The sequence below is a fragment of the Notothenia coriiceps genome, unplaced genomic scaffold (assembly GCF_000735185.1).
Source record: "Notothenia coriiceps isolate Sejong01 unplaced genomic scaffold, NC01 NC01_scaffold00030214, whole genome shotgun sequence".
NCBI classification, from domain to species: Eukaryota; Metazoa; Chordata; class Actinopteri; order Perciformes; family Nototheniidae; genus Notothenia; species Notothenia coriiceps.
The window spans coordinates 258,069-270,751 of record NW_011362915.1 but is presented as its reverse complement, the minus strand read 5'-3'; the positions used below and the strand labels follow the sequence as shown (position 1 = coordinate 270,751).

The window sequence follows — 12,683 nt, the reverse complement described above, 5'->3', positions numbered from 1 at the left end:
TCTGCAGTTATTTGAAGTTGTATTCCTATGACATCCCTAAGAGTCGTTTGACATGTATTTATTCTCTTGATATGAGCCTATTTAATCTATACCCCATGCTAACAGCAGGCTCACATTCACAGCCGCGGTGAGATGCTTGATATTTAAGCAGAAAAGCCAGCAGCTCTTGCATCTCATTTTTCTGACATTGGGCATGGCAGGGTTTGGGGTGAAATGGATATTTTGGGAGCATAAACATACTTAGATTCCTCTTCTGAACTCATTTCATGACAAGCTGTGAGGTGGGACGGGATGTACAGGGGGGATGTGTCAGCCACTGTGTTTGAAGTTTAGGATTTGCACTGGTGTCGCCTGATCATACCGTGTCGAGGACCTATTTTGTTTGGATTTATTAGCTTTTTTTGGGTGGGTCTGAATGAGCTAATTTGACATTGATGTGTTTTTCCTCGAGAGGGTACAATGTTTTCTAGTACAAAGTAACCTATCCTCAGCACATGTCAATGACATCAAACCTGTAACACTGCCAGCGTGCAGCTTGAGGAGTAACAGATTACAGGTTCAAAAAAAGGTAACTGTATTGTATAAATCCCATACATAAAAAAAAAGTGTAATTGGATAACTGGTACATACCATTTTTTTTGGAGATTACTAACTTATTCTGCTCATTTTCAGGTTCACATTCGTACTTAGTGCCTCTACTGTGACATGTCTCCATGCTTTAATGTTCAAAAAGCTCTTTATTTTTCTCATACTGCCTGTGCTGCAGCACCTCTTTTCACCCTCTGTCTGACACCAGAGCCCAGTCTGCTCTGATTGTGATTGGTCAACCACTCAGAGATGTCCCGCCCCTTAGCCTGTCACGTACAAAGTCTTCCTAATAGGATAATGTACAGTAATTGTAAATGAAATACATTATTAAAGTAACCCTCCCGACCTTATACCAAAGACACAAGGAGGGAAATTTGAAGAGATGCCTTGTATAGTTGTTGATGATAATTAGCCCCCCACCATAGCACAGAGGAGAGAGTTGTGCAAATAGAAAAAAACCGTATGAGAGGGCATGCTGCCCTACTTTACAAAGGCAGATTCAAGAAATAAAGCAGTTTAATAATTGATGTTTAATTTGGTCATAGCTAGTCTGTACACATCTATTGCAAATACTACTTACTGGAAACTCTAAAAATGTAAGTGGCACATTTACATTGTCTGTTCTTTCTTGGCCTAAAAACCCCATCAAGAAGAATGTCGTAATATTCATTTCAGTACGAAGCAGGAATATTGTAATAAAGTGATGACTTTCAGCACTCTTTCCCATTTTCTATCTCCACATCACCTCTTCAATGGTCATGAATTTAAATTTTCATTTTCATATGGTAATGACACTCATCTCTACTTGGCCACTAAACGGATTGAAAATGACTACTTTTAATTCCTAAAACGTAGCGCTGCATTTATCCTGGTGATGGATTTCCATGAATGTTCTCCTCTGTGATTATCTTTGAGTGGAACAGAAGCACTGTTTCTTTGACCTTGTTCAACATATGGCTCATCAGCATTGCACGTTTCAATGGAAAGAACATTCACATACACAGGTTGTGCACATGGTGCGTGTTAAAAGGTAAAAGCTGACTACAATTGTCATAAAATATGTAATTTTAAGCAAACTTCTACAAAATATGTGCATATTGTTATGGCTATTCAAGGTTTTTCAACATCAAACAGAGCTCATCACAAAAGCAGCATGTGGAATTTCACAAGGATTTAACAGCACAGTGGAGTTATTGGAACTTTTTCAAACTAATTGAGCTTCTTTTCTTCTTTTAGAGCGTTGATAACATGCAATATATCACTCTTATTGTTCTTCTCATCTATGACGCAGGTCGGCAGGTGATTAGTATAAAGACTAGCAACATGAGAAAACAGTGAGCATGGCTCTGTCTGTAAGGGAAGATATTCAGCTACCCGTGCCTCTAGCACTAATCATACTGTTATATTTTAGTAGGTTTAACGAGATATAACACTCAAAGTGTAGAAAAAACAAGATAACACGTGTTGATTAGAGAACTTTGCAGGTGTAGCTTCACATTCAACACAGAAGAAAAAGCACCTATATATATTTCCCCAAATGTAAAACTTTTTCTTCCTTTTCTATTATCAAATACAACGGACAACTACAGGTTTATTTATGAGCAAAGGAACAAAGTGCAATTTTAATGCACACAAATTATGAATGAATGAATTAAATAACCATTAATAGAGGAAATACTCATGCAACTAATCGTACTCAGATAAAGAAATGGTTAGTTTTAAATGCTGAAAGATTGTGGTGAGCAGAAGGCAAAACATAGTTATATATTTTTGCTTCTTGGAAGTAATTATAAGAGAACTGGAAATAAAAAATAAAATCTCACTTATCCCTCTACTTGAAAAACACCAGAAGAAATGTTCTTACTGATTCCTAGAATAAGAGTAGCCATAATAAAAGAAAATTAATTGGTTTAAAGTTGATATCCTAATACATTCTGAATGTTAAGAATAGCCATTAGAAATCCACAAATGTTTAAACTATATTTCATTTAGTTGTGCATGGCCTGTAACCAGTGGCGTTTTTATATGTACAAAAGTGGTGGGGCACGAACAACTTAGATGTGTATATAAGCTTCTGGTGGTTTTGCACGCAAACAAATAGCTGTAGGCTATCCATGGTTCCGATAGAGAGGGGGGGGATATAAGGAAAACCCAGAAACTCATCACGAGGTCACAATATCAATCGATCCAGCAGAGCAATAGCCTATAGGCAAAACACAGAAGATCAACAAAAGATGTGACATAACATGAACTTACCAAAGCTGAAGTAGATGGTAAACTTCGGAGTTTAATCGCTATACGCTGCTCTCTCTCTTCTCCTCTTCAGATCTACACTTTTCGCGGCACATGTATTTACAGCCAATCAGCTCTCTGAATTATGATATGACGTTTGGTGGGTATGCCAGCACTTTGCCCCACTGGTGATTATTTGTTTGCCGCACACATTGAATAGAAAAATACTCTGAGCATGCGCACTGTCGTTTTTACAGCACCCATTCATTTTGACAGCAGAGAGAGGGGCTAACCCAGGGGTGCCCAACCTTTTTTGAACCGAGAGCTACTTTTAAAGTTGCCAGTCTGCCGAGATATACCAGTCCAAATAGAGAGGCGTAGCCATTACTGACAGCCTACTACCAGGTAAATACACACTTCTACTTGTATAACACTGACCTTTGTACGATGAATACTTCATAAAATACTGCAGATCCTTTATCTTACCTCTTTCTAATCTACACACATACAAGTATTTAACTGAAGTTACACAACAGTGTTGTTGATACAGAGTTGGAGTTTATTCACACGTCACATACTACAGTGGGTAATTTTTTCAAGAAACAATGAACAGTGCTGCCACATATGACACAGAAAAAAGAAAAGACAATGAACCCTTTCTTTGCCATTATATAAAAATAGTGTTGCTACAAAAGTATAAATTAGGCTTACTAATAAGACAACTCAGATCTGAAGCTACACAGGAATCTGCTGCCAAAGTGCAATAAAAAAGACAAAATTAATAGAATCAAAGCCTTTTTTTGTTGCACTTTAGTAGAGTATAAAAAGAAATGCCTTAAAATAGGATGCAAGCAACACTAGTTTCTTAACCTGAATTGATAATATACTATAATCAATTTAAGTTTGCATTCTTATACCATTTTGTACAATAATTATAATGAATAAGTTCAAACAAAAATAAAACTTACAGCTGATTAATAACGGTATCTAACTTGAGTTTTTATTATATCAAAAACCTGTTGAAATGCTACTGTTATTTTTAATGTCCCCAAAAGCGCGTCGGCAGCCTCCAGGAAAGCTTCTTTCACAACTTCGCCGTCTTTGAAAGACTTCATGTGTTTCGCAAGTACGTGACTGACACGATAAGATGCTATGGTAGCAGCCTTGCTCTTGTTGTTGGGCCTGGTGAGAATGGACTGCTGTGCATTTAGCTGTCCTTTCAGGTCCCTCCCCTTTTGGGAGCGTAGGGCAGAATTAGGAGGGAATTCCGTCTCGCAGCGTTTGTGCACTGTTTTGAAATGCCGCTCCTAAATGACCCTTCTTCGATAAAGCCACGCTCGCATTGCGGATGAGACAGATGGACTTTGAATTGGAATAGATACAAAAATAATCATCCTCCCACTCGGAGTGAACATTATATATTTTAGGCTTTTTTGCTTCTGCCATAATTGCGGTCTTGTGTGTGTGAGGACTGTCACTCCTGCTGACACGGACAATGTCAGCGAAATAGTGCCCACTGCCCACCAGCCACGCCCCGACACATGGGGTCACGCCGGCCAATCACAAAGCTTTGATGCGTTCAAGTGCATTATTCTGGCAAAGGAAGATTATGTTATAGGACATTAACGATAAAACAGAATATTGTGGTTCTATTTTTGGACACATCTCCCGATCGACTGGGAATCTCCCCGCGATCGACTGGTTGGGCACCTCTGGGCTAGCCCCTCATCGCTCAACACGGCACTGTGGACACTAATTGGAAGAACGCAGACTAAAACAGCAATGTACAGACGAATTAGATGACTAAACATGATCTTAAAATATATTTGAACATATATTGTTTTTGCATATTTTTGGAATTATTATTTGCATTACTTTCTGCTGACACTAGGTGGGGCTGTACCCCACCTGCCCCTAATGACGAGTCACCTCTGGCTCATCATTTCTTAAAATGCAAATAATAGAAAAACGATGTACTCACATAGTGTGTAACCTAGTGTTTATTATACTGTGACGTGCTTTGGAGAAAATGAACAAACAGCAAGAATGTTTCTCAGGATTAAATACTTAATTTATTGCTTGTTTTTTCAGAGAATTCCTTGGATAATCACCAACACATTCTTCTCAGTTGTGTGCAGCTCTTTCCTTTTCACTGTGCATTACAATGTTGTACAAAAGTGACGATCAATAATTACAGACATTTCAGTTTCAAAATGGCCCTTTCATTGTGTAATGGTTTCTATGTGAAGGCCTTACATTCAATACATTTACTATAAGTCGATGTAGCTGTGTAACTGGGACATATGAGAACCTCAACATTTGTCTTAAAAATGACATTCTGCTCATTTTCAGGTTCATATTTGTATTTTGTTCCTCGACTGTGACATGTCTCCATGCTTTAATGTTGAAAAAGCTCTTTATTTGACTCATACTGCCTGTGCTGCAGCACCTCTTTTCACCCTCTGTCTGAAACCAGAGCCCAGTCTGCTCTGATTGGTTAGCTGGCCGGTTCTGTTGTGATTGGTCAACCGCATAGAGATGTCCTGCCTCTTAGCCTATCACGTTCAATGTTCAATCAGCAAACAATAACGGTGCGAGTGTTACATAGTGATGTCACTATGTTCCGGAAGTAAACAAAGGAGTCCAATGGAGATGTTTCAGGCAGGGGGGGGGGAAGAAACCCTCTCTGTAGGGAACACAGGGATTTTAATCTTTGCAGACCATTTACATGCACACACATCTATATAACACACTGCAGGAAAGGGAAAACATAAAATAGGGCCTCTTTAAAACTGATTTTCTCGGATAATTTGACCAAGACTGTGACTTGAGACAAGAGATATTCCTACATTTGAAGGAGACTCACTTATTTTATTTAGAAAGTACAATAAGAGAGGTAGGCAATGTAAGAATCAGAACAGGTTGTGTGCTATTGAAGCCTGACCTGAACCCCACCGAGGCCAAGGGGACTAATTGTTAATTAAGCCAGACTGATGAAAAAGAGCTCAAGTGTAAATGAAAGTGTCAGTGTGGAGGAGCACTCAGACACACCTTTTACCCCCACAAAGGAAAATCAGCTTTATTTTAAACTTGACAGGGCACTCCAGCAGTTCAGTACGTCTGGTTATTATTCACGGTGAAATTACAGTTCTGCAGTAAAAGGAGCGAGTGGGAGAAAGAAATTAAGGAAAACAAAAAGGAAGATTAGGTTTGAATCATGCGAGACAGTGGAGGGGTTTGAGGCTTTGCTGGGAATGTGCGAGACTGAGTCTCTTGAGGTGGTAAAATAAATTGTACCTTGGGGCAAAAGCTGGAAAATATGAAGGGATATAACTCACTTTTTCGAAGCAGAATAAAAAATTACCAAAGCCCCTTTTATTATCAAAATCCTCCCAGGCTTCTCTGATGTTGGCGTGTCTTATCAATGACTTAGAGGGAGAGTTTTCTGAAGAGGGGTTGTATAAGGTACTTACCACACTACCTACAGTCGATGATGGATGGAACGCCCCCTAGTTTGAAAAAGCACACAGGAGTACTGGCTGCTAATCTCAGCGATGTACTGCTGAATGGGAGCAGCAGCAAAACATATTAAAGAAACCTACAGAATCAATATTAGACGATGTGTACGCTAAATGTGGAATATTTGTACCACTCTACAGTTTCCAATGGGGAACTGAAGCTGTCATATTTTTCTATAATGCACATATTTTATTCTCAGACTAAATTGTCATTATTTTTGTACTTTTTTTCCATTCCTTGAAAAACATTTATTTCAATATTTTCTAAGAAAAAAGAAAAAAAGAAAATGTATAGCATTTTTCCTTTTACTTAAACACTCTTATTGTTGTTATGTATGCACAATTACACACCAAAGCAAATTCCTTTTATGTGTAAACCTACAATAAACCAGATTCTTCTTCTTCTATGCTCTTTTAAAAGTCACCAGAACTCACAAACATGGAAGCTGCTGCTGCTCTATCACTGCCTTGATAGGTTGGTTTGTTTGCATTATATGTTGGTAGATCAAACTAGCTAAGCCTTCGAAAGCCCAAAGTCACACAATAATACTGACAATTACATTTCCACTGATTGACTTAAGCGGTAGCCCAACCCTTGTTCTGCAAAGTAAACTGACTGTTTTCGTCAATAGAGTCTGCTGGCTTTAAAGAAAGCGTAAATACGCTTCAGTTCCCCGTTGGAAAGAGCTGTCTGACAGCAAAGTAAAGCAGTGTAAGTATTCTAAATATAGCACACACTGTAAGTGATTTTGCTATTCATAAGGAGGCTACAATATATTATGCTGCCGCCCCATCCCCAGCAGTTCATCTTTTCTCTTCCGTCTCCTCCATGGTAATCCTGTCTTTCCATCCAATCACGGGGCGTGCCATCCTTCATCTACTGTGGGTACTATACTGAATATGGATAAGTACCTGATCAAATCCCACTTCAAACAATCTGAAGCATCCCTTTAAGGCCTCTCCTCTTCAGTGTGTAGCCTGTACCTGTGGCTGAGGCCTAGGGGCAGGACGCGGGCAGGTTCAGAGCGATGTCCCTCAGACTGTCTCTCTCCTCTGTGATCTCCTGTAAGTCCTGTTCAATGAGGGACATCCGGCTGTGCTGCTCCTGAGCGGCTGAACGCAGCTTCTGAATCTTCACTCCCAGCGTCGGGCTGTCGACACTCCCGCGGAGCATGCTGAGGCGCCGCTCCGTCTCATCCAGGATCCGGTCAAAGCGCTCCAGCGGCACGTTCCCATCTGATCCGGACACGCAAGAGAGAGGACAGATGGAGGAAGAGGGAAAACATTTAGTGGAGACAGAAGTTTTACTGTTGCTCTAGTTTTGTTATCAGCCGTCCATCATCACCGATTCAAGCCACGACGCCCTAATTACAGCGATTTCAGATATTATCCACTCAGGTGTGTTAACATATTCACCAGAAAAGGCCTGCCTGTCTTATTCATTCTACACAATAGATTACACAGGTAATTCAGTTTTAACAGAGGTGGAAGAAGTATTGAAGCCCTTTACTTTACTAAATGAATATCTCACTGTAAAGGTACTGTATTACAAAAGTCCTGTTATCAAATTGATCACTTAGGTAAAGTAGGTAGGTATCATCGGCAACATGTTATTAAAGTATTAAAAGTCCCCAGTACAGAAATACAAATAATAATAATAAAGAATATATAATAATAACGCTCAAATATCTCAAATATATATATTTGTAAAATGATTGGAAATAATATAGAAAATTACTAAAATTAGTTTAGTTTCTTTAAGTGCAAAGAATTCCCAATAAAGAACAATCTAAGATTTAAAGGGGACCTATCATGCAAAATGCACTGTTGTACGTCTTTTATACATGATGATGTGTCCCCGGTGTGTCAGGGAACTCACCAAGTGTCAGAAAACACAACCCTCTCTCTTTTCCTCCATACCCAAATCTCTAAAAACGGGGCTCGGTTAATTTTTCTGACGTCAGAAACGAGGAGCTCCGCCTATATGGGCATCTCTCCACCTATCAGGGGAATGAGAGGTTGGGCCACCGCCGGCCATTGCCGCTTGAAAGCGCTGGAGACGCTGTAGTACATATCCCAGGCCTGTAAGTGGCGCTGTAGTCTACCACAAAAGCAGCGAAGAAGACTTCCCGCGCATGGTTGCCCTTCTGTTTATTCTCCACTGTGGCTCTTTTTCTCCTGCTGCTGTTATTCATTGCAATCCCTCCCTCGCTGCAATTCTCTCCGGTAGTCCACCAGCAGATGACAAACACCCACCTCTCCGCCTCTTCCAAGGGACGAGGGGACCTTGCGGCAGAGTTTCAGTTAGATTTTTTTTCGCCGGTCAACATGTCCGTTAAAGTTTAAATCTTTCGGACAAAATTAGAAAAGTGCCGGTCAAAGGTCTTCTTTGTTATTTATTGAGCTTTGAAACAAATGAACAACGACTCTATATAATAATATAAGAATAATACACGGAGGACAGAGCCTCTCTTTTCCTCCCCCCCTTCTGAGAGCCCAGCAGCTGATCTCAAAGCACGCTCCCTTCTCCTGCAGTGGGGCGTGGTCAGCTGCAGCTCATTTGCATTAAAGCTACGTCACAGAATCAGCCCTTGCAAAAACAGGGCTGGAATAGAGCAAATAGAGCGAAATGAGGCATGGCTAAAATGCAGGATCTGTTTGGTATTATGAAAAAAAAACTTCACAGACATGTTTTATATAGGTATGGCCCTACAATATATTATTCAAATATAGCAAGATAGGTCCACTTTAAATACAAACTTTTTTAAATGACTGGAAATAATAAAGAACATTACTTAAATGTGTATAGTTTTAAAGTATTAAAAGTTCCCAATAGAGAAAAATCAAAAATAAGAAGAAAGAAAGAAAAATTACTGAAATGTAGTGTCCTTGTAAATGTATCAAACAAGATGTTTTTGTATAGACAGTTGGCTTTTTAAATCTAACAAAACATGTAATGTTATAATAAAAGGATCTAAAGCTGTAAAAATATAAGTAGTAAAGTAAAAATCACAATGTGTTCCTTGACATTGTAGTGAAGTAGATGTGTGCAGTGGCAAGAAAAAAAACCCCTAAAGTAACTCAAATATGCAATTAAGTAAAATAATATGTAATTATTTACACTGTGTTAAAAATATAAACACAGTTGAAATATTTAGCAGTAACATTTACCCACAGAGAACCCGCTGCTGGGCCCATGAACAGCAGTTACTTCATCATATGGGATAAACATTTCCATGTTAAACGAGGCATTAAAAAGCAGATAGCTCTTTAGTGGAGTGACATTTACGGTATAATGAAGATTTATGAGTTTGTCCTGACTTTAAAGGAGGCACAGTGAACATCATCTATAAGAGAGTGACTTACCAATCTTGCTGATTAGCTCAGTGAGTGTAACAGAGAAAGCCTTTAACTGGAGCCTGGCTGCCTCCATGTCTTCTTTAACGCCGGCCAGGGACGCCTGAGGCTGGAAATGAGAAGACAGAAACATCGTCATTATCACTGAGCACAGGAAGCACGGATCAATATGCATGGATCCTGCTGTTCAGATGTGTGGATGACGTGTGTGTTACCTCTGCAGTGACCAGGGAGCGGGCTCTGTCAGTCTGCAGCTCCTGCTCACTCAGCTGCTGCAGAGCGGAGTCGATGTGCGAGCTGAGGTGAGCCGACGCTGTCCTCGTGTGCTTGGCCTGGATCAGAATGGCTTTGGATTCCTGCACACAAAGGAAGGGGAGAACAGGGGAGAGACAAACTGTAATCAACTATTAGGGCTGCACAACATCAGGAACATATTACTTGTGATATAAATACTAAATGAACAGATATTAAAGTGTACTCAGTTCTGCTTTATAAACATATATACTGCCAAAATACACAAATTGCTTTTAGATAAAAAAAATAAAAGGGAAATGAATTGGAAGATAGTTAGATTTTTCCAAACTGAACATCTAACTGCACACAAATATTGATTTTGAAGTGTAGTTAGAAAGTGTGTAATGTGTTTCTTTGCAAGATGACATTGTGATGACGATGAAATATTAATTATTGTGCAGCCCTACCGACTATTTGAGATATTTTGTTCAGATAGTTTTGTTGGGTTTTTAGTATGAATTTGTTTATCCTTTATTTAACCTAAAAGGCCCCAACTCAATATGAGAACTGATTTTGAACTGGGTTTTGAACATGACTGTTTTCATCAAGAGGGGGTAAAGATTCCAAGTTGCAAAGCAAAACTCAAAAGTCCACCTGGACCCCTGTGCCACAGAGCGGTGTGTTGGCCGCACACACACCTTTGCCACAGCGTGAGCGGTGTGTTCTGCCTGCTGTGTGATGTTGCTGGAGAGGCTGGAGTTCTGCAGAGCGGGTTCCAGCATCTCTTTTATCTGCGAGACCTTTCTCCTGACATCTGCCAGAACCTTCTCCTCCAGAGGTTTCTCCTTCTTTATCGAGGCCTTTGTCTGGGCCTGTTGCCGGGGCCACTCCCTCACCATGTCTGACGATCAGGAAGAAGGCAAGGGAAAGGAACAGAGGCAGTGAGAAGTTGTTTTAAATCCCAAATGTAGCTATTAAAGTGCATTCTCTCGACTCATCCACGCCCTCATCACCTCCCGTCTGGACTATTGCAACAGCCTCCTCTATGGTTCACCTGCAAAAATCCTCAACAAACTTCAATACATCCAGAGCTCTGCTGCCCGTCTACTCACCCACACCCGAATCCGTGAACACATTACACCTGTCCTCATCAAGCTCCACTGGCTCCCCATCCCCCACATCATTCAGTACAAGATCCTCCTAAGGACGTACAAAGCCCTCCATAACCTGGCCCCATCCTACCTGACTGACCTCCTCCACAGACACACTCCTACTCGCTCCCTCCGCTCTGCTGCTTCCAACCTCCTGTCCCTCCCCACCCGGACCAACCTCAAGTCCGGGGGCAGCAGAGCCTTCTCCGTTTCTGCACCCACCCTTTGGAACTCACTACCCCAATCCATCAGAGATTCTTCCTACCTCACAGCATTCAAAACATCACTCAAAACCCACCTGTTCAACACTGCATTCAACACCCCCCCCCCTCTATTTTCTGTTTTGTATTTTTCTTTGTTTGTTTTTGTTTTTTTATTCTCTGTCAAAGCGTCTTTGAGTTTCTAGAAAAGCGCTATACTAGTCCCATGTATTATTATTATTATTATTATTATTACCACAGAGGTCTGAATTATTGATTTCCAAATGTATAGACCTGAATACAAAGAAAGTCTTTGTTTTCTTAAGGATTGGATGGTTTACTTAATATGTGTTCAGTTAAGTTAAATCACAACAAACTGTTTTCACATTGGTGGCCTGGGTGACGTTATCTAAATTATGCCGTAAGGGATGAACTCATGCCAAGTTTGTGATGAACAAATCCTCAAAATAGTGACCGCAATGATTCGAGGGAAGCCCGACTAACTCCAGCTGATTCTCAGTCTAAAGAGCAAAAACCTAAAAAAAAACACACTAGCTGAATCTAGCATCTAAACCTCTGATGATGAAACACAACCAAGTGCACCAACAATCATCCACATCCTGGAAGTGCACTTTTTTGTTTTCTAAAAAAGCAAACAGCCCAGTCTCTTTGACAGGGTGTCAGACTCTGATCTTTGGTGTCTTTATGAGACACAACAGGTTTTCAACTAACAACAATTTATCATGTAGCATTCAAAATGATACGCTCAGAGCTAGTGTGCTGGGTGTGTGGTGATTTTGTATAAAGACTAAAAATGTAGGGAGGATGGACGGGAAAATCGAAAAGGACGAAAATTGGTCCTGTGTTGTTATCTTTGTCTTTACAACGTTATGTTTAACCCAAACCACACATTTTTCGGTATTAATTTATAACATTTTAAAGGTATTTAATGTAATCTAGTGTGACACACCGGGCTATAGTGTGAGAATGTCACGTATAGTGAAGAGTTAGGAATGATAGTGGGTCGATGATGATCATTTTTTACAGTTAACACATTCATTTATTTCCTGACTAAAGGGCTTTAAATCCATGACTGAATGATGAACTCAAATACATCAGCAACTACAAAAAAAAGGTTGATTTGAACAAGTTCCACTCAGTTGATCTGAATAATGCGGTCAGGTGTTTTCGACACCTTCAGATAACCTTCTAAATCCCAGTTTTGAGAATCAACATTTCGTCATACTTAATCTAAAAGATGACATGTTCCTTTGTGTGTTGTTGAAACGCTGTGGCCTTTGGAAGGGGAAACACCTCTCCGGATAATCCCCAAAAATGTTCTTAATGTTCAAACTAAACAACACACTGCTTCTGTCGATTTATTCATAGTCATGTGGTTTGGT

At 40.0% G+C, this 12,683-nt stretch overlaps 1 protein-coding gene across 1 annotated transcript; it reads right to left on the bottom strand.

Moving 5' to 3' along the window:
• Positions 1-5,884: 5,884 nt before the first annotated feature.
• On the bottom strand, positions 5,885-10,828 carry LOC104959380 (uncharacterized). The gene is made up of 4 exons (XM_010787265.1): positions 10,628-10,828; positions 9,911-10,051; positions 9,705-9,804; positions 5,885-7,574 (listed from the first exon to the last, which is right to left on the bottom strand). Exons 1-4 carry the CDS (start codon positions 10,826-10,828, stop codon positions 7,336-7,338), a joined length of 681 nt encoding a protein of 226 aa, XP_010785567.1. The 3' UTR covers positions 5,885-7,335.
• Positions 10,829-12,683: the final 1,855 nt, after the last annotated feature.

Coding starts and splice junctions, on each gene's coding strand:
- LOC104959380 (XM_010787265.1), bottom strand. CDS start 10,828: ATGGTGAGGGAGTGGCCCCGGCAACAGGCCCAGACAAAGGCCTCGATA. Junction 10,052..10,627: donor CCGCTCACGCTGTGGCAAAG/GTGTGTGTGCGG, acceptor CTTTGTGTGCAG/GAATCCAAAGCCATTCTGAT. Junction 9,805..9,910: donor GCTCCCTGGTCACTGCAGAG/GTAACACACACG, acceptor TCTCATTTCCAG/CCTCAGGCGTCCCTGGCCGG.